General features: G+C 34.9%; 1 protein-coding gene across 2 annotated transcripts in view; it reads left to right on the top strand.

Annotated features, from left to right (window-relative positions):
* Positions 1–19,736, top strand: part of ANK2 (ankyrin 2) — a 235,942-nt gene that overhangs the window by 83,858 nt on the left and 132,348 nt on the right. The window contains exons 5-9 of one of the 2 annotated variants that reach the window (XM_057704401.1): positions 6,515–6,613; positions 10,418–10,603; positions 11,053–11,076; positions 14,051–14,149; positions 15,877–15,975. In XM_057704401.1, the coding sequence (XP_057560384.1) occupies positions 6,515–6,613; positions 10,418–10,603; positions 11,053–11,076; positions 14,051–14,149; positions 15,877–15,975 (507 nt within the window). The remainder of the gene's footprint in view (positions 1–6,514; positions 6,614–10,417; positions 10,604–11,052; positions 11,077–14,050; positions 14,150–15,876; positions 15,976–19,736) is intronic. The other variant, XM_057704400.1, reaches the window with a different exon arrangement.

Here is a 19,736-nt window from a genome sequence, read left to right as displayed (position 1 = left end):
CGAAATTAATGTGTATACTAATTGAAGTTTCCATAATCAGTTTCTACTCTTTTAGCTCACACTTGATCTCTGAAATTACCTAAAGTATAACTTTAGCTGGGTGGTAATATGTTAGACATGAATTGCTGTTTTCTATGTTACCAGTCTGGGTAAGAGACCTTTGAATTTTTTTTTTTTTTTTAATTTTTAGACCTGTAAGAATTCCTTCCAAGATGCATTCTTGCATTAGATTTTACTCACGTTTGGTAATTTTACCTGCAGTTCTTTTTTTAATTCATTAGACTCAGTATTGGGCTTAGAGAACAGAATTCCCCGAGTGAAACATATGCCTACAGCAAACATACGTGGACGTCACATGAACACCACATTTCTTGAGAGATAGGGAGAATGAAAGAAGAATAGAAAAAAACAGCAAAGAGCATTTTCTTTTCTTTAACTCTATCATCTTGATTTCATTAAGGCCTCCTAATTTCCTCTCACGTCTGTGTGCTTGGGCCTGAGAAGCCTTTCTTCATGGCATCGATTACTCACGTTTCAGTGCTCTGATAGCATTTTTTTTCATACTTCTCTTTTGGCAATTATAGTGTGTCTTGTGCTATGATACGTGTAGTCAGGGAACCTGTTATATTTTCTGCTCTTGAGGGCAGGAACAATACTATGTCCATATTTGTCCCTTGGCACCTACTCCAGAGCCAAGGTGGAAAACTTTAGAACAAATTTGGTGGTATAAAGAGAGACCTTTTTTTGAAGTCCCCATTACAAGAAAAATTACTTATGGTGATAGATGATAACTAGGCTTACTGTGGTGATCACTTCTCAATATGTACAAACATTAAATCATTATGTGATGCACCTGAAACTAATGCAACATGTTAATTATATCTCATTTTTAAAAAAGAGACCTTTTGAATGGACTCTTATGTTAAGATAAAAGTGATTTTGTATGATCAATCATTTTGAGTCATCCAACTGATAAATCTTAATTTGTATAATAGAAGAATAAGGTTATATATTCTGGCAAAATTAAGTCTGAAAAGTTAAGATTATTTGAAAGTTGGTAATAATCATAGTTCTTAGAGTTTTGATCCTTATCCAAAACATTGATTCTAAACCATTTACTACTTTTCATACTGACATTATTTGTCTCTGTATAATTTCTTTGAAATGACATACAGATATCAATAGATTTACTGCATTAAAATGTTTCCAAAAGCTGCAATGAATCTGACATTTGATAGGAAAATTATCAGCTCATGTTCATTCAATTTTCCCAGATAATCCAATTACAAAAAAAAAAAAAAAATCCTCTCCAATGGCTAACACCTGATTACTGGTTCATAGTTATATCACTAATGAAAATAGGAAAAACATTTTTGGTAATATTATGTGTTTGAATTCTCTAAAATGTGATATAATTTCTGGATTTGAAGAAAAGAATGATAACTTGTTAATAAATCTGAGGAATGTTTTCAATGACTAATAACTCATGCAGACTGCAACCACTTCTCATCTTTAAGTAGACTATAAGTACATGAATACTAAATGACATTTCAAAATCTCAAAACCATGTTAAGGTTTCTAATCCTCACTTCTCATCTGAATTATTACAAAAATCTTCTTTCTACTCTTCCAGACTATTCTTTGGCCATTTTCTAATTCATCCTCCCCTTTATGGCAAATTAATATCTTTAGAACACAAATGTGACTATGTCAAATCCTTGCTTAAAACCGTCCAGTGACTCCCAAGACTTTAGAATAAAATTCAGATGCCTCCGCATGAAGGGTGGGGGCTGATTCCTGCCTGTCTCAGCTTCCTCACGCCACTAGTCACGATGAATTTTCCAAAGATCCCTGTATGGTCAGGGTTTTCTTTTCTCATGGGCTTTCCTCTGTTTGAAATACCTTTCGTGCTTCTGTGCCAAAATTCAGGGTTTTCATAGCTTAGCTCAAACCAAATCACTCCCTGCATCTTCCAAGTGTCACTCCCAGCGTTTCTTTCAGATATACTTTTTTATCCAGTTGAGTTCTGTGTCCTTTTATATTCTCCTTATATCCAACACATATAAGTTTTTTTTTTTAAATAACTATATATGTGTCCTGAATTGTAATACAGTAGTGTGCTTATTTGCCCATCTCAGCCTCTGGACTGTGAGCTCCTAATAAACAGGGAGCTTTCGTCTCTGAATCACCAAAGCTGAGCCCAATGCCTAGCAGTGAAGAGTCATCAAACACAGTTTTAGTGAATAAATATAATTGAATGGCAAATAATTAATAATTTACTATGGAGGGGAGTAATGTTCAAAATATTTAATAACCAGTTGGTAGAGGCCTCTATTGGTCACCCTGGAATTACCCTAACAACAAGTAATGCTGTACTTGTAAGCATCCTCCAAATATTAACCCGGGCCCCAGATCCCTTTGACTTTTTTATACCAACAAAGAGAAAATGCATATAGTTTCATATCTACATGCAGCCAGACTATTTCAGAAAAACGTGGAGACATAATATACTGGAAAGCACTTGGGTACATGGACACAGGAGTCAGTAATCCTGTGTGGTTGACCTATGGATGTGGGAAGATAAAAGCTTTCCTGTAAAATTTACAATGGTGTTAAGTGCTGCCATGCCCTTTCCCAGTTACCCAGAAGTGGATGCGTTCTTGTTAAACAGCATCAGTGAGTTAAAGAAGGATAATTTCCCACATCTTTAAGACCTGTAGTAAATCTTTATTGCCTTCTTACTTCATACTTTTAGTGACAGTAAATAGCTCCCCACCCCCTTCTAGCCAAGGTGTTGTCTTAGCTCATGTTGCCTTCATTGTTTAAATACACCATCACAAATATTGCAAAAGCTGATTAATCCCTTACTTCCATTGTTGAATCCTACCATCCCAAACCAAGGCATCTGTGGTCACCAGAGTGAACTTTCTGAAATGCACATGTGATACCTGCCCAAAACCATTCAGTTATTCTGTATCACCTTAACAATGTCTTTCAGGCAGTTTTTTAAATAGAGCTTTTAAAAAAATGCATGTGCTTTGGCTTCATATATGGAGACTCCAATTCAGTAGAGGCAGGGTGGTCCCTAGGTATTCTTACAACTTTCCACAGGAGATTCCATCATGCAGCTAGGCTGCGAGCCACACATCCACATGATCAAGTCCCAACCTCTTTATGGGGAAGAAGGCTGTCCATGTACTGGCTTCTATCTGTCACTTCCAGTTCACTTATTAGCTGTGGGACTTTGACCAAGTTACCTAAATGTCTGAGCCTCAACTGCCTTATTTTGAATGGGGATAATAATACCAACGTTACAGCACTAGTCTAAGAATTAGAGATGATATTGGGCCATTTAATTTACCATCCAAACTGAGATACTATTAATAATTACTCCAAGATACTATGCTTAAACTTAGACTGTCCCAGGGAAACTGAAGCATGTGGTCATAGTAATTTGAAGCAGTATAGTCAAAGCCTTTCTCACCGTGAATGGCATATAGCAGAAGTTCAGTAAATCATTTTTATTTTTATTGTTCTTTATATCTGCATCCCCCACTCTGCTGAAAGCCCTTGCATGCTGAGGTAGTAGCACAAGGAGCAAACAGTACTCACGATGCCCTCTAACCAAGATCCTGAACATTTGTCTGTCACTGCCCTTTCCTCACCAGATACTCTGTGTTGTCAGCCTTGATATTTCTCTGTTTTTTATATTTTCTCTTTTCTTTCCATATTACTCTGGCCCATATTAACACTTGCAGGACCCAGGACAAGAGTGCAAAAGAGGTCCACTTACAATATATTTTTAAAGTTAAAAGTTATATATCAAGCTAATAAACTATCAAATAAGTCTCTCCTATCCTCCTACCTTGATAAATATATCTTTCTAGCAATATGATAGGTCCAAATTTAGACTTCTTAGAAAAATTGGAGTTCATTCCATGCAGGATTGGGGCTGATTCTGGACTCTGGCCCCTCTCCTCTCCCCACCCCTGGCTCCATCCATACCACAGGGCATCATGTATAAAGGGGTGGGCACACCAGCCTGCACATTCAAGCTCTGTTCATCTCCTACTTCCACCCTCCCTCACAAACAACTCTATAGTATGTATTAGAATCCTGTTGCTGCTGTAACAAATTATCACAAATTCAGTGGCTTAAGATAACACAAAATTATTCTTCTTGTATAATTTTAGAAGTCTGAAGTCAGTCCTATAGGGCTAAAACCAAGGTGTTGGCTCTTCTGTTTCCTACTTGAGGCTCTAAGTGAGAAGCAGTATAGTATCTTCTCTCTGACCACCTGCCTTCCTGTTATAAAAGCCTTTTGTGATTATGTCAAGCTCACTTGGATAATTTGGGATAATCTCCCCATCTCAAGCTCTTTAACTTAATCACATCTACAAAGTTCCTTTTACGATGTAAGGTAACATTTACAGGTCCTGGCAATTACTATGTAGACATATTTGGGGGCATTATTCAGCCTACTGCAGGGTGTGCATACCAGTGGACCCTTGGGAGGATGAACCCAAGGAAGAAGTCTGAGCCAGCACTGGAACCACACTTGGGGCTGTGTGGGCAGGAACTCTGGGTGGCTTCATGTCTGGTGTGTGATCTGGAAGCAGGGGAGCTGCAGGATCAGGATGGGCATGCCCCCTTGGCCCTCTGGATCCCCTGCCCTGCTCAGCTAGCGGAGAGCTCTCTGAAGTTCAGGACCCAGGACAGGGGCCTAAGGATAGCACGTCTCTCCTTTCTCCTATTCATCTGACAGTCACAGTCTATATCGCTCTCTTCTGATCTACACACAAGACTCTGTCAGGAGGAAACATGTAAGCAAGTTGTTTTATTCTGTTCAAAGTTCTTTTTCTCTTTTTTGCATCCCTGCCTTTTATTTGGCATGAAAGAGCCCCATTCCACACCCACTCATTGTTTTTAACCATCCTCACTGGCTTTCCCTTCCTTTGAATCTCTAATTCCATCCTTCCGCCACCTCTTCAGTTCTTAAAATACACAAGATTTCACCTGTTTTCTGTGTTTTAAAAAAATATGCTCTCCAACTAGCAAGTTATTCCAGAATCCTACAAAATTGTCAGTTCATTCTGCTTGTAATATTTCTTAGTTTAAAATTTTCCACCGTCATTTGAAACCTACAGATTTTCTTTTATAATCAAATTTAAAATTACTTTTCTTGTTCTACTTGTATACTCAGTATTTCACTCTATATTGACCGTTTTGAGTACTATTTCCACACTTATACAATGTATACAGAAGAATTTTTCAAAAAAGCTATTTTTCTCTCCTTGTAAGTTTTTGGAAATACCTAAAGTTTCATCTGTGTTTTTACTCATTCTCATTAACGCATGGAATTCTTAAAGGAGTCAACTGTGTTTAAGACTGTGGCATAATTTTAAGAGAATGTTGTGTTTTGAGAGTTTATGAGTTATTTCACAGGTTTTCTTTTTGAAATAAGTTTTGTGGGTTTTTACCTTAATGAAGTTTTATGTATTGCAAAGGATCTAATGAAAAGAAAATTTGCCAGTTTAAACTTAGTTTCAAACTCATGTTATAAAATTTCAGTGCTTTAAAAAAAATCTATAACTATATAAAGTTATCATATTACCGTACTATGTGCTCCATGAAGGCAGATGTCTGTCTTGTTTATCACTGTTTCCCAGTGATGGTCCAGCTGCCAGTGCTTGGAGTTTTAGTAAGTAATTGAATAAATGAATATGAGAATTAACAAATGATAGAATTTCAGAGTGGCTTTTAAAAAGTAATGTGATGTTCAATACAAATCATGCTACCTCAATCAGAACATTGAAATACTGATTTTTAAAATTTTCAATCGGCTTTGTAATCTCTCCCAGCCTATTCTGATATGAGTAGTAATTTATACTTTTAAGAGTGTTGAAATAGGGGCTTCCTAGGTGGCGCAGTGGTTGAGAGTCCGCCTGCCAATGCAGAGGTCACGGGTTCGATCCCAGCTCCAGGAAGATCCCACATGCCGCGGAGCAACTAAGCCCGTGTGCCGAAAAAAAAAAAAAAAAAAAGACTGCTGAAATATATATTCCAGATAATCATCATCTATTTAAATAGTTTATGAATTGATAAATACAGGAGCTATTACATAAATATTACTTTTTATAGATACATATAATGAGAATTGTATATATTATAGAATTATATAGATATTAAGATACTAAATATCTTTAGTTTTGTCAAGTGTTGGGTGATAAGAAATGTGAATTTCTGGTACTGAAATGAAGGCTGGAAATGAGGGGGATATTTCTTTCCTTTCTCCTCATTCTTTTAAAAATCATGGGTGGGAATTGGTTAACTTTGATTTGTCTAGTTTCATGATGGGAAATACATGTATGACTTCTTCAATGTGAAGGTATGTTATATGTTTCACCATTTCAGAGTTTTACTTCATAGTATTCTCTCTTTCTTTGTCTTGTATTCTTCCCTGGTTTAAACTTTACAAATGCTTGAAGATACCTTTTTCACTGTTTATCCTCAGAATGGCTTCACTCCTTTATACATGGCTGCCCAAGAGAACCACATTGATGTTGTAAAATATTTGCTGGAAAACGGAGCTAATCAGAGCACTGCCACTGAGGTAACACTGTCAACTCTAACGACTTGAAGTCTTTGATCTTAATGTCCATGTTCTTTGTATCCAGCTGCAAAGGGTCTCCATTATCTTTCTCCTAGGAGTGTTCACGTTACTGTTGTGATTTACAACAGTGGCCATGAACAGATGATCCAGTGCACACAGTTCAATGAGTTTATGCCTTGATTTGGGATTCATGTCAGTTTATTCTTACATGAAATCATGCTTCCATCAATTTGCCACTCTCTAGCTTTTGGGAGCTTTATACTGTTTTAAAATCAAATTAAAATAAATTTTATCCATCTCTTTTCATCAGTGTTTTATCTTTGTTAGGATCTGATACAATTCCTTAAAGGAACATTTTTTAATGATTAGCAATAATTCATCGTTATTTACGTTTGCACAATTTCATGAGGAAGATGTCATCAGAAAGCTGTTCATATGTTATGAAGTACAAACTGTGGCATGTGGTTGTGTGACTCTGATTATGGCAAAAATTGAATAGAATGTTCAAAATCAATCCAGTCTCAAGATATTCAGGACATCTAGACATAAAAAGGGGTTGGAATGAACCAACTTAGAACATCACTTTCCTTTTCCTATGGGTGTCCTCCAAATAAGCAGAATCTGCTTTGTATTTTCCTTCTCATTTTTGCCTAAGCAGATTAAGGAGCGAATTCAGTGATTGGAACAGTGATTTTTAAGTGATGCTCGGGATGCTTTAGAGCTTGGAGAATGTGCCTCAGGGGCCACTAGAAGTTTGGCAGTAGGTGACACAGGAGAGGAAGGGAAGAGAGCTCCACTGGGACATGCCTCTCCTCACCCCTTTCAACCAGGCTTTAGTTTTCCTATTTCACGTTCTGTGGCTCCACTCATAAAATTTTAAAACTCCTGACCTGGAGTGAAAGATGACTGGTAAATGCTTGTCACCCAGAAACTATCTTGATAATTTTTAATGTCTAATATGACCTCCTTTCTGGACGATTAAGTCTTTAGGTGAAATAAACATGAATCCCTTCTACCCTGCATTGTGGGGAGAGGTCATTGATAATGTATTAACTTCATGTCCAGGCCCTTTGAGAGAAAACTTTTTATGGAGCCTCACAATAACTTTCTGACAGCTTATTCTCATTAGTGAAAAAAAATCCCAAGACATCACTGTTAATGGGGCCACGTTTCCTGTTTATGACTGGAAAACACAACTGCCCAGTATGAAACAATTTCACATTCTCTACTCAGCACACACAGATTTTACACTTTTACCATATGAGTACAGCATGGTTTTTATGATTATGATTGATTTTATGACTCTGAGACACTAATTCTGTCAATGAGTAGCATGTGAATATTCTCAGGCAAAGCTTGGGTAATATTATGAGACTATATCTCTGCATTAGGACCTCTGAGAAATGTACCAAAATGTGGAAATCTGCATCTGTTTTCTTTTATTTCCTTAAAAGTAGAATCATTTACCTAGAGAAATCCTTATACTACAGAATTCTACTCATCAATAGACTTAATATCCCTAGTGTATGATTTAAGGAAACGTAGCCTGACAACATTCTCAGCTGTCTCAAGGCTCCTCTAGTCTGGACCTCTGTAGCACTCAGGCTGTTTCCAGAAATACCCTTTTATGTGTGTTGCATCAGTGGAGTCCATGTTACACTCTGATTCTCAGAGAATTAAAACCATCTCTTATTTCCACATAGAAATGTGACTGTTGAAAGTAAATCACATAAGGTTTTGAATCCTAGTTTAGACACAAATATACCTGTTATTTGTTTCACTTTAAATAAGTAAAATTAATTTTTCCTGACTGGACATCTATAAACTTAGTGGATTAATTCCACATCACTGGTGCTAATGGTTATCAGGAAATACACTAATGGAAAAACCTTTGCATGTTCCCGTTTAGTCTGTCATTCTGTGAATGAATAATATCTTCACAAGGCTATTTGGTTGATTACTATTTGATATTTTAGGCTGTATCGCTTAATACCTTCTACAGTCATGTGTACATATATGAATATACCTAAAGAAGACACTTACCCTGAACCCATTAGTAGCCCTGATTTGCAAAACTTAATTGCTGATCAAGACATTGTGACAACTTTAACAATCAGATAATTATGAGATCCTTCAGTATGGAAATGAAACTCATGTTTGAAAAGTAATATTTAAAGTTTTGAAATGTTCCACAATTATAGCCATTAGCATTGGTAACTAAATGATGAAAAATGAAGCTACTGAATTTTAATATAGGTTTCCTTTTCATAGAGTTAGTGAAGGTGCTTGAAAAAATCATGTCACCTATTTACCCTTCTCCCATGCAGTGTAGATGAGAATGAAATCCACGTGGTTGAGATCCCACGTTAAATTCTCTGAAGGGAGTTCTCTGTCCAGTACCATTTTTGTAATTCTCTACTTTCTTCCTTCTTTCTGAATGTTACCAAAATTGAAGGCTAAAAACTTTTTAATTAGTCTCTGTGCTGTCAGTGAATGCCTTGTCTCCAAGAAAAAATAAAATTCACACTCTTTTAATATAAACTATCCTAGTGTAGCAGTGGGGAATCAAATTAAATATATACATGAGAAGGAGCCTGTTCTTCCCTCCTTCACAGAGGGCTTAATTTGTGCCAAAGTTCTAAATGTAGACTACTCTTGTTCATCTCACGACACTACATGCTTTACTCTTCTGTTAAGTAATGTATTTATTTAAAATTCAATTCTAATTTAAAAAATTCAGTTCTTATTGTGGTAGTGAATATATGGTATGGTACATTTGAGGGAAATGATTTTCCCTCCAAATGCTACAGTTACCTTTTTAAAAATTATTGTTGAAAACAAATGGAGTAGTTAGATGCTAATAAATTACCATTGTCTCTGGAATGCATTCATTAGATGTACCATATCCAATTGCCCTCATCTCTTCTATGATTGGAGACATTTAACTCTGAGACTTGTTTTCATGCTTTTGTGAAGTAAGGCAGGTTTTCACATTAATAGAGCCTAGAATATATATATTTTTTTCTACTTATTCGTCACCTTTCCACTGCTGAATACTTGTTTCTAGAGAGAAAACATAGCTTCTAAGTTTTCTAGCATGGTTATCCATCTACCCCTAAGACTCCTCTAACTTTGATGATCTGTGTTATTTTTTTAATTGTTTCTAAAGTTTCAAATTGAAAGGCTGATTTTCTTTACCTTACTTAGCACAATTTTATATCTAAATGATTTAAATAATATTTAGTTCAACTAAGTGCAAAATTAATGTTAGGCTTATTTGCCAAAGAATTTTAGATCATAGTATGTCACAAACTTCCCAGATTAATTGGTAACAGACCATTCCATTAACAGTTGTTGTGAGATATTTAGTAACTTGCATAGTTAATGATGTAATTTATTTCCCTATCTTGGCTACCATATCTTTGATTCTCAGTCAGACTTGGTCTCCATTATTTCTACCCTTCCCACACTTTCCTTTCCATAAGGAGGCATTACTTAGGGTTGATTCTAATTTTTATTTTTACATTTAAAACACATTTGAATACATCCTGTGTGCAGTATGCTTTGTTAGGAAATACAGATGTTTTAAAAAATAAATAGAATAGATATTCTTAAAAATCTGATGAAGCCAGTGCATAGTATAACAAATGACTATATTTGCTTTAATCTTCACAATAATATTTAATCCTTTTCATTTTTCTTGTCAATCTTGATCATTAATTTGAAAATTAGATGCACTACTTTTTGGAGTTAAATCCCAGCTTTCCCAAAGTTAATGGAAGATTTTATCTTCTGTTTTACCAGGATGGCTTTACGCCCCTAGCCGTGGCACTCCAGCAAGGACACAACCAGGCAGTGGCCATCCTCTTGGAGAATGACACCAAAGGAAAAGTGAGGCTGCCAGCTCTGCATATTGCAGCTAGGAAAGATGACACCAAATCTGCCGCACTCCTGCTTCAGAACGATCACAACGCTGACGTACAATCCAAGGTAAAAGCTGCACACACTCGTGGAAAGGAACTCTTCGGCCACCAGCTTCCTCCTGGGGATGATGAAGAAGTAGGCCATGGTGATAATGCAAAACTACTTCTGGTCATCAAAAGAGATAAATTACTTTCAGAGGTATTTCAGAAAAAAGGGGACTGTCTCTTGGGTACAGTAAGAGAACAACAACAACAAAAACCCTACAGATAATTTTCTTTAAAAGATGAGGTTCAGCTTTTTAGAAATCTGCTTATTTATTCTGTTTATGGTAAAAAAAAATAGTAGAAACAGCATTAGAAGGAAATAATTGTATAGTATTATGGTTGTCTTTTTTCAGTAGAATGCACTTTGGCATGCTGGAACGGTATATTCAGTTGCAGAGAACAGATTGATCATTTCCTTAATTTTGCACTGTGTAATATCTTCCCTCTTTTTCCCAAACAACATTGCTTCAGATGATGGTGAATAGGACAACCGAGGTACAGTATTATGGTTATACCAAAATATACCTTGTTTTTATTTTATTTTTTGCCCAATTAGAATAAATGCTCACTAATTTATACTGATGATTGGAACTTTCATTATTAGCAAATTAATTTGGAAACTTTGCCCATAATTAAGGCAAATGGATAATTTAAAAAATTTAATGTAGCATATATTTGAAGCATTATTTAATCAGTGAAACTATTTAAATAGCTTATCAGCATAGAGCATGAAACAAGACTCTTCTGTAATATATGTTTTACTAAATGAACTTTATTATTCTTCTAGCCAATAAGAAATGTGACCTCCTTTCTTAATGAGAATTCTCCATTTAGAATTTAGTGATGTGTAATTTAAGGAGGTTTCTCTACCACTGTTTCATCCTCTTATCTAATTGCAGTTGCTCTTTTATTCTGGTTTTTTTTTTACCACATTGTGTATAATCAGTAATGATATTGAGCATATCATGAGCAAAGCATTTGCTTTATCTTGCCGTCTTAAAATAGTTGTCATGAAATCATCTATTTTCCACATAGATTAAAATAAGTCCCATCAGTTAAAATCAGCGAGAGTATTTGGTTCAGAAGCATCTGAGAGTATGTGTGTGTGGGTGTGTGTAGTGGTCTCTCCTTGATTGTTGCTACCAGGAGGCACTAATACAAACATTGTTGAAAGTATATTATAAAATTTAACCTATATTATAAAAATTAACCTTCAAAGGCAAGTGACTGCTTATGTGGGCTGAGTTTCACTTTGCTGAGGAGATTCTTTAGACTAACATCTCATATGATTGCTGTCGAGGTTTTGAGCATTCACACTCAGGATTTACCGAGAGTAGTGTATTTCTAAAACTAACATCTTGTTTATTGACAAAGTTACCCATTGAGATGTGAATATAATTGAATTATTCATATTATGTCTTCTGTTCCCTATCTGCCTGTGGAACTTAAGTCAGGGATTTTTTTAAAAAAGGCCCAACTGCTTGGTGAAATTGCTCAAGACTGGAATCATACAAATTGATATATCTTAATTACTGATTTTAATACCTTTCATTTTTAGGTGATTTTTGGTAACTGTTTACATTTTTTTAAGCAGGACTGGCTCTAATCATTATGCTGCAAGCAGCAATTTGAGTAGATACATACTGAGTTAGAAATATTTCTTCGAGGACAGTAGAATAACAAAGAGGGGAAACCCCTCCATCAGTAGTCCTATAGGAAGGTGACCTGAGCCTCCACCTCCATGTTAATCAGGGAGAAGATGCTCTGATGGGCTCATATCAGCCTCGTGTGGATCCAGTAGTCACAGCCTGAGGCATCCTCATTGATTTTCAGTGAGGCTGTGTCAGATGATAAATTAGTTTATTTCTGCAAATGGGAAAAATAATGTTATTATACTTGAATAATTTGAAAATGATTCATCAGCAGTCACTATGTTTTTCTAAAATGAAATTGTAACTTGAATAGTAGATGCATATTCAGGATATGACTGGGTGACAGGAAATATCAAGATAAAAATGAAAAACATCTAGTCAATTATTTCCTAAAATATTAAAGTTTGACATTTTACAAAATAACAGTCAGGTTGTAAACTGAATTTTTTCTTCTATATTGACATGGATATTTGACATCATGTAGACACAAAATAAAAATATCATGACCACAAGCGTAGGATTTGGATTGATAGTTACTATTCTTATTTTGTGTCTTGCTTTGCTACAGTCAGAAATTATTTGCAGTTGATTTGTCTCATAGCACAGAGAAATTTCTATTACCTAAGGTATCTGAATGCTTATTTAGGCCATTTTAAAAATAAAGTCACCAACATCTGTATATCAAGTGAATTGAAAAATAATGGTTGTGATTTAGATAATGTTTCTTAAAAACAATATTATACTCATCAAAGTTCATTTCAAATAAACGAGAACAATGCAAAATAACCCCAAAACCGCAGGATTTGATATCCAGTTTTACAGGAACAGTCTTTATTTTTCCTATAGTCTTTTATTAAGCAATGAAAATTATGGAGAGCAAGAATAATGCCTCTTTTCATACTTTAATAAGAGAGGAATTAATATACTTCTGCTGTGAAAATGGCAAAGATTTCTAACTAAATTTTCATTATGAAAAAAATGAACGGAAATAAGCTTTTTTCCACTTAAGATTTTCACTCATTTTTAAAACATTCTGAGAGTAAACTGTTCTCTAATACCCATATAATTGATTCCACTTGCTTATTTTATTTTATATCAATCTTATTTTATTGATAAAATTTGGTTTAACATTCAAAATTGGGTTCCACTTAATTTTTTTCTTTATTTTATATTCATATTAATTGCAAATATATTGTTTAATTTTTGTTTTTTTAACTTTTTTCATTGTAACAACATAGTCAGACTAAACACTGTTGTTACAGAGGATAGAAGTATCAAGACAGTATAAATGATATCGGATGAATTGTATATCTTCTGTAAGAATTTCTCACAATATTTTCATAGTTCCAAAAATACAATATCAACCAATGCTGTTTTTCATTAAAAAACACCCAAACCAAAACACAAATAAAAAAAAATAGAAGTTTTGAGATTTTCTCTGGAGAAAACATTTTATATTCATAATTATATGCTGTAGCTGAAAAAATATGTTGTTTAATCATACTGTTTTGTTCTAAAGCTGAATCAACTCAAGAAACATGGTTTTATATAAATAACAAATCTCATAAATAAATTGTTAATATAATTGGAAATAATGTTGCCAAGAAATGTAGGATATTTATTTATCTGTTTATATATTGACTTATTTACCACTAAATTTAAATAATAGCACAGAAACTTAAAAAGTCATTAAAGCATTGATGATATGAATTGTATTGCTCACATATTGGGTAGATGTGATTTTCTTCATTAATCCAGTGACTGCAACATACGGAGTGAAATGCTTTACTGACTGTCGTTTTCTTTGCTTTCCGTAGAGTGGTTTCACCCCTTTGCACATCGCTGCCCACTACGGAAACGTAAATGTGGCAACCCTTCTTCTAAACCGGGGAGCTGCTGTGGACTTCACAGCCAGGGTATGGATTAAAATAGTTTCTCATTTTATTTATATACATATATATATATATAGAGAGAGAGAGAGAGCGAGAGCACGTGCCACGCTGTGCAGCTTGTGGGATCTTAGTTCCCCCACCAGGGATTGAAACTCAGCCCTCAGCAGTGAAAGTGGAGTCCTAACCACTGAACCACCAGAGAATTCAACATTTTACTAAAGTAAAAATTAACAATGGTAAAGATTTTATTTCTTTTTCTTTACCTGGATTTATCTGTGCTGGAGATACTAGATTTTCCTTTTTTTCTCCCCTTCAAATCACAGGAAGGCATCACGACCCAACAAGTGAAAAGTAGTGTGTCAGTTCACATGCACACAGATCATTTGCAATAAGGAAGATGTTGATTCTGACATCAGTATAAGCAGTTACATTTACACCATGAATCATGGACAAGCAGCTTCAAATCAATAAAAAATTAAACTGTTAAAATGTTAAGTATATACTATGTTCTAACAGTCATTATAGGGCACACAGTTTGACAGGGATTTTTTTTTTAATAAATTGAGAATTTACTCATATGAGGAGTCTTACTGGAATAGTAAAAAGACATTATGTTATGTTATAGGTTTAATGGTTTGCTTTCACTGGAAAGAATTCACTTACATGACAATCATAAAACTCATTGCACTTAATATGAATCAGTAAATACAATACTTGAATATTTGCAAAATCATAACATACCAAAAAATCAGGTACATATCCTTGACATAGTGATAGTATATGATAGCCAAGAAAAGAAATACATGTAATTCACGTATATGGTATTTTTGTCCTTGGAAGTCTTCTGCTCTGAAACTATATTGAGATATTTTCAAGTTTGTCATACTGGATTATTCTGAAGAAGATGTTTTTTTGTTTGTTTGTTTGTTTTTTAATTAATTAATTTATTTATTGGCTGTGTTGGGTCTTCATTCCTGCACACAGGCTTTCTCTGGTTGCGGCAAGCAGGGGCCACTCTTTGTTGTGGTGTATGGGTTTCTCATTGCTGTGGCCTCTCCCGTTGTGGAGCATGGGCTCTAGGCGTGTGGGCTTCAGCAGTTGCAGCACATGGGCTCAATAGTTGTGGCTCATGGGCTCTAAAGCGCAGGCTCAATAGTTGTGGCACATGGGCTTATTTGCTCCACGGCATGTGGTATCTTCCTGGGTCAGGGCTCAAACCCGTGTCCCCTGCATTGGCAGGGGGATTCTTAACCACTGCGCAACCTGAGAAGCCCCAAGAAGGTGTTTTTAAGAATCACTTTTCCATTGGGTATTGATATGCATATGTGTACTCTATTTTGAAGCATAGCAAACTTTAGAATCCCAGAATCTTTAAGTGGAAAAGTGTTAGAATAAGAAAGGTAGACTTTGGACCAGAACTCTATCCTAGCTAGGATCTGAAATTTTGTTTCTATTGAATTTGATGCAAAAGTGCTCCCTTTGTCTCTTGACTGTGATGTGTACATTCAGTACCTATGTTGTAATTATTGACTAACTTCTTTATGCAGTTTCATTCCATTTTTCATCCTCTGTGGTGCTTTGTGGTTTGTGTGCATTTTTGTTCCTTAAAAATCAAAAGCATTGAAACAATAGAAACCTCAGATAAAATTACAAAATAGGTCACAATATCCTTTGTGCTCTTTAATACGAAGCCATCACCATCGTGCCCTGTCATACCCAACATGCTCTTGTTTGGTCTTTCCATGGTGTAGAATGGAATCACTCCCCTGCACGTGGCTTCCAAAAGGGGAAACACAAACATGGTGAAGCTCTTACTGGATCGTGGTGGTCAGATCGATGCCAAAACTAGGGTGAGTGTCTCTATTCTTTCAATTTTCTACCGTTATTATTTTTTGTATTCTTTTAGCAGGCACTTTAGAATACCAGTCCTTAAACATAGGCAATGTGTTTTCAAGGAAATTGCCTTCATGGATTTGATTTAAACTTCATACAGTATTTAAAGGCTTCATATCGTATGTAAAATGAAATTAATATTTGCTCATAATAAGTGCCCAGAGAAACAGAATGCTAGCTCCTCAATGAGACAGTTTTTCAAGTCCTTGCTTATTGATTTTCATGGCACAAAGATCAAAAGTTGAAGTTACTTGTCTCTGATTTGGCTAACTGTAAATATCAGGAACTCAAACTTATTAGCATACATTAAGCTATGGGAGTGTGGTTTTTATGTAAAATATTTTAATACACATTGAAAATCTTTTGCTTCAAACTTTTCAGTTCCTAAGTCATTTTTCTTAGGTGGTTATGCTATAGGGATCTGAGCAGGAGATCTCCTGCTATGCTTGTGGGAAAAAAGGCATACAGTTATTATGTCGTACTTTTACTCATGTCAGCTGGCTAAGAGGCAGTGCCCTTCATTCATTTCAAACTTGTTGAGTATGATTCTGAATTTTTATGCACTCCCAACAAATAGTAAGTTATGCAGGGCAGTGCAACTGTTGAAAGTGCAGACTGTGAATGCAGACTACCTGGTTTCAAATCCTGCTTCTACTGCTTACTAGCTGAATGACATTTTCAGTTCACTTGCCTTCTCTAAGCTTAGGCTAATAATACTACCTACCTCATAGGGTTGTGTGCGAATCAGCTTTTAGGTATTTTTTAAGTGGGATTGGGTAAATTTCTTAGCTACTCATAATTTTTTATTATGTTATGGAAATTATGTGCAATTACTTGCTTAAACATTAAAGTAAAGTAGTATTGTACTTTAATATTAATTCTCTGGAGTAGATTTGATTAATCATAGACTTAAGCAAAACTTTAAACTTTCCTATTATATAAAATTTTGAAATATATGGTGGAAGAAGTCTGTGAAAATAAGTAGATGGAGTAGGTCCCTTGTGATATTTGATGTTCACTTTGTTTAATTCTGGGACTTTGGGTTCTTATAGTCCAAGGAATAAGGATCCAATCTAATTCCTTTCCAAATCTTGATGCTAACAAATATTTTGTTTAATAAACCTTATCATCTTTGAGCTTCTAGAAACTATGCCAGTCCCAGACTGTATATTTTGGGTTTTAATGACCTCAGGAAATGTTGCTTTCTTAATCTCATTTCTCTGAGACATTTGGTCCAGAGCACCTGTGTCATATTATCATGTGGGAGTTCTGGAGTGGTTTGTTTTGTCTATCAAGATCTTTGTTGTGGTGTCCAGTGTCTTTGCATCGGAGTTTTATGTGGTTTTTACCCTTTGCTTTGATGGCATACCTTTTCCCTTGCTATGCTGTAGGTGTGCAGAATTTTAACAGTTACATATAATGCAGCATGCTTTGCTTACTTGTTCTCTATATTTAAAGGAAAGAGTTTCTGTACCTCCTCCTTTAAGTACATTACTAACATAATAAGTCCCTTTTCACTTACCTTTCTGTTACTCTTGAGACTGTCTAATAATTGAGGGTACCAATGGAAAGACAGCACTTCGTAAATGCAAAACATTGTAATCTTGGTCAATGTCTTAAGGATGCACATTGCTCTGCTTTTCTGGAGTACTCATTCATTATTGAGGCAATTGATTTTGTTTTTATTGATCATCACAATATTCACTTTGTTCTTCAAAAGATGCTCTAATTTTCATGCTCTGCATACATTTGCATGTACAGTTTAAAAGTCTAACTCCAAATAGGCATTGCTTTTTCATGAAAAGAATACTAAGAAATGGAGAGAAACAGATTCTACTAGTTCTGCCATTAACTACTTGTCCTTGAGCAAGTTCACAATGAAATGTAAGCCTTGGTTTCTTCTTCTTGAAAGGAATATTTGGACTGTATTTCATCCAGTATAGCCTTTAGAGATAGCAAATACATGGAATTTCATTCAAGAATTTATAAAGTGAAAATAGATTTTCTAATTGTATACATTGTGCAGACATTCTGTTCATTCCTTCTTTAAACAAATAGTTATTGATTTCCTACTTGAAGTTATGAACCCTAAAGATACAGCAGTTAACAAGACAGACTATATCCCTTTACTCAGAGATGCAAATCAGTAGTACCCAGGGGATTAATTTAGCAGTGTCCTGGTAAAAGTTTAATAATCAGCTCTTCAAAAAGATAAAATAAAAATCTCTGATTTGTAACATTTGCCTTTGGTGATTTCCATGGTGTAAATACTTCCATACTTTCATCATGGCCAATTAGAGCTACCAATGTGGTATCACTGAATGCAGAATTGGGAAAAGATGAGCAAAAAATTAACTCTTATTAGTTTGTGCAAACTGGTTCCAGCGCACCCTCAGGATCAGTCATAATATTGAAGGTGGTACTGAGCTCTTCCCTGTAAGCAAAAATACTTCCTCATCTCTAACAGGTAGGATTTTGAAAGCAGTTAGGCTCTTTCAGTTTGGGCTATAACTATTAGACCTGTATGCTTCTTACCAAAAGTAAAATCAAGTAGGAGGTAAATACTGAAATCCAGGACTGTGGTCTGGAATCAGGAGGCCAGTTCTGGAACTATAATATTTGATTACTAAAGGAATATGGTTTGCTTTTTCTTTTGTCCTTTAAAAATATATTTTTAAATTAAAAAATGTTATACTTGTTTTTGACTATCTTTTTAGGTAATACAATAGTACATCTTTATATGGAATTTAAAATAATATTAATATTATTCTCTCATTTTTTTTTCATAGAGTTCTCAATGTCCCCTAGCAGTCAAATTAGTCATAAATATTCCAAATTTAGTGTGTTCCATCAAAATTTTTCCCTTGATCTTCTTATTTTCTCACTTATAAGGTTTTCATTATTTAGAGAAGAGCAAGATATATAAAGGCTTTGGGGTAATTTTAAAAAACCATACCCACAATTTCTCCACCACTTTCACCAGCACTATGTCAATCACTGAGACATTTTGCATCCCGTTGGCATTCTCATCATTGACTAGAATCTAGTGTGAAACTCTGAGACATTTTTACCAGAGCCCTGGTTTTCTGGTATCTGAAAAACCTAGTTTTAATGTTAAAACAGAAACATTATAGCTAGTTAAAAATATTATTAATTCAAGTTTTATTAAAGGCATTATTCTTTTTTATTCTTAAAATTATTTTTTATTTTAATGTAGAAATACTTCCTATAAGGATTATGGTTAAAATATTAAAATACATATTTCAATGCAAACAATAAAAGTATACAGAAAACATTAAAGGATGATGAATGAAAAAAATACATCATAAAAAGGGATCACCCTTGCTCCTTGTTATTGGAAGTAAAAATTAAAATAGTAACAGTAGTGGCTACCAATTATCATATGCACATGATGTTCTAGGCACCCTGCTAAGTACCATATGGATATCATCCTAATTCATCTTCCTAACAACTTACAAAGTAGTAGTATTTTTTTGTTGAGAAAATATGGAGGTCTCCATTTGAGAAGTGAGACCACCAATGGGGAAAATGTGTTCCAGAGGAGTTATATAACTTAACCTAGGACACAGAGCTTAGTAATTAGCAGAGCCTATATTAGTACACAGACTTCAGGATACGTTGCTGGAAGAATAATCTAAGCTGAGAGGGAAGAGAGGAGAAGCTTAGGAGAGCAGTGGTTGTAAGAAGCTAATGCTGT

This window comes from Hippopotamus amphibius, chromosome 13, assembly GCF_030028045.1.
Source record: "Hippopotamus amphibius kiboko isolate mHipAmp2 chromosome 13, mHipAmp2.hap2, whole genome shotgun sequence".
NCBI lineage: Eukaryota > Metazoa > Chordata > Mammalia > Artiodactyla > Hippopotamidae > Hippopotamus > Hippopotamus amphibius.
Note: the sequence above shows the minus strand (reverse complement) of the source record. Positions and strands in the feature narration are given on the sequence as shown.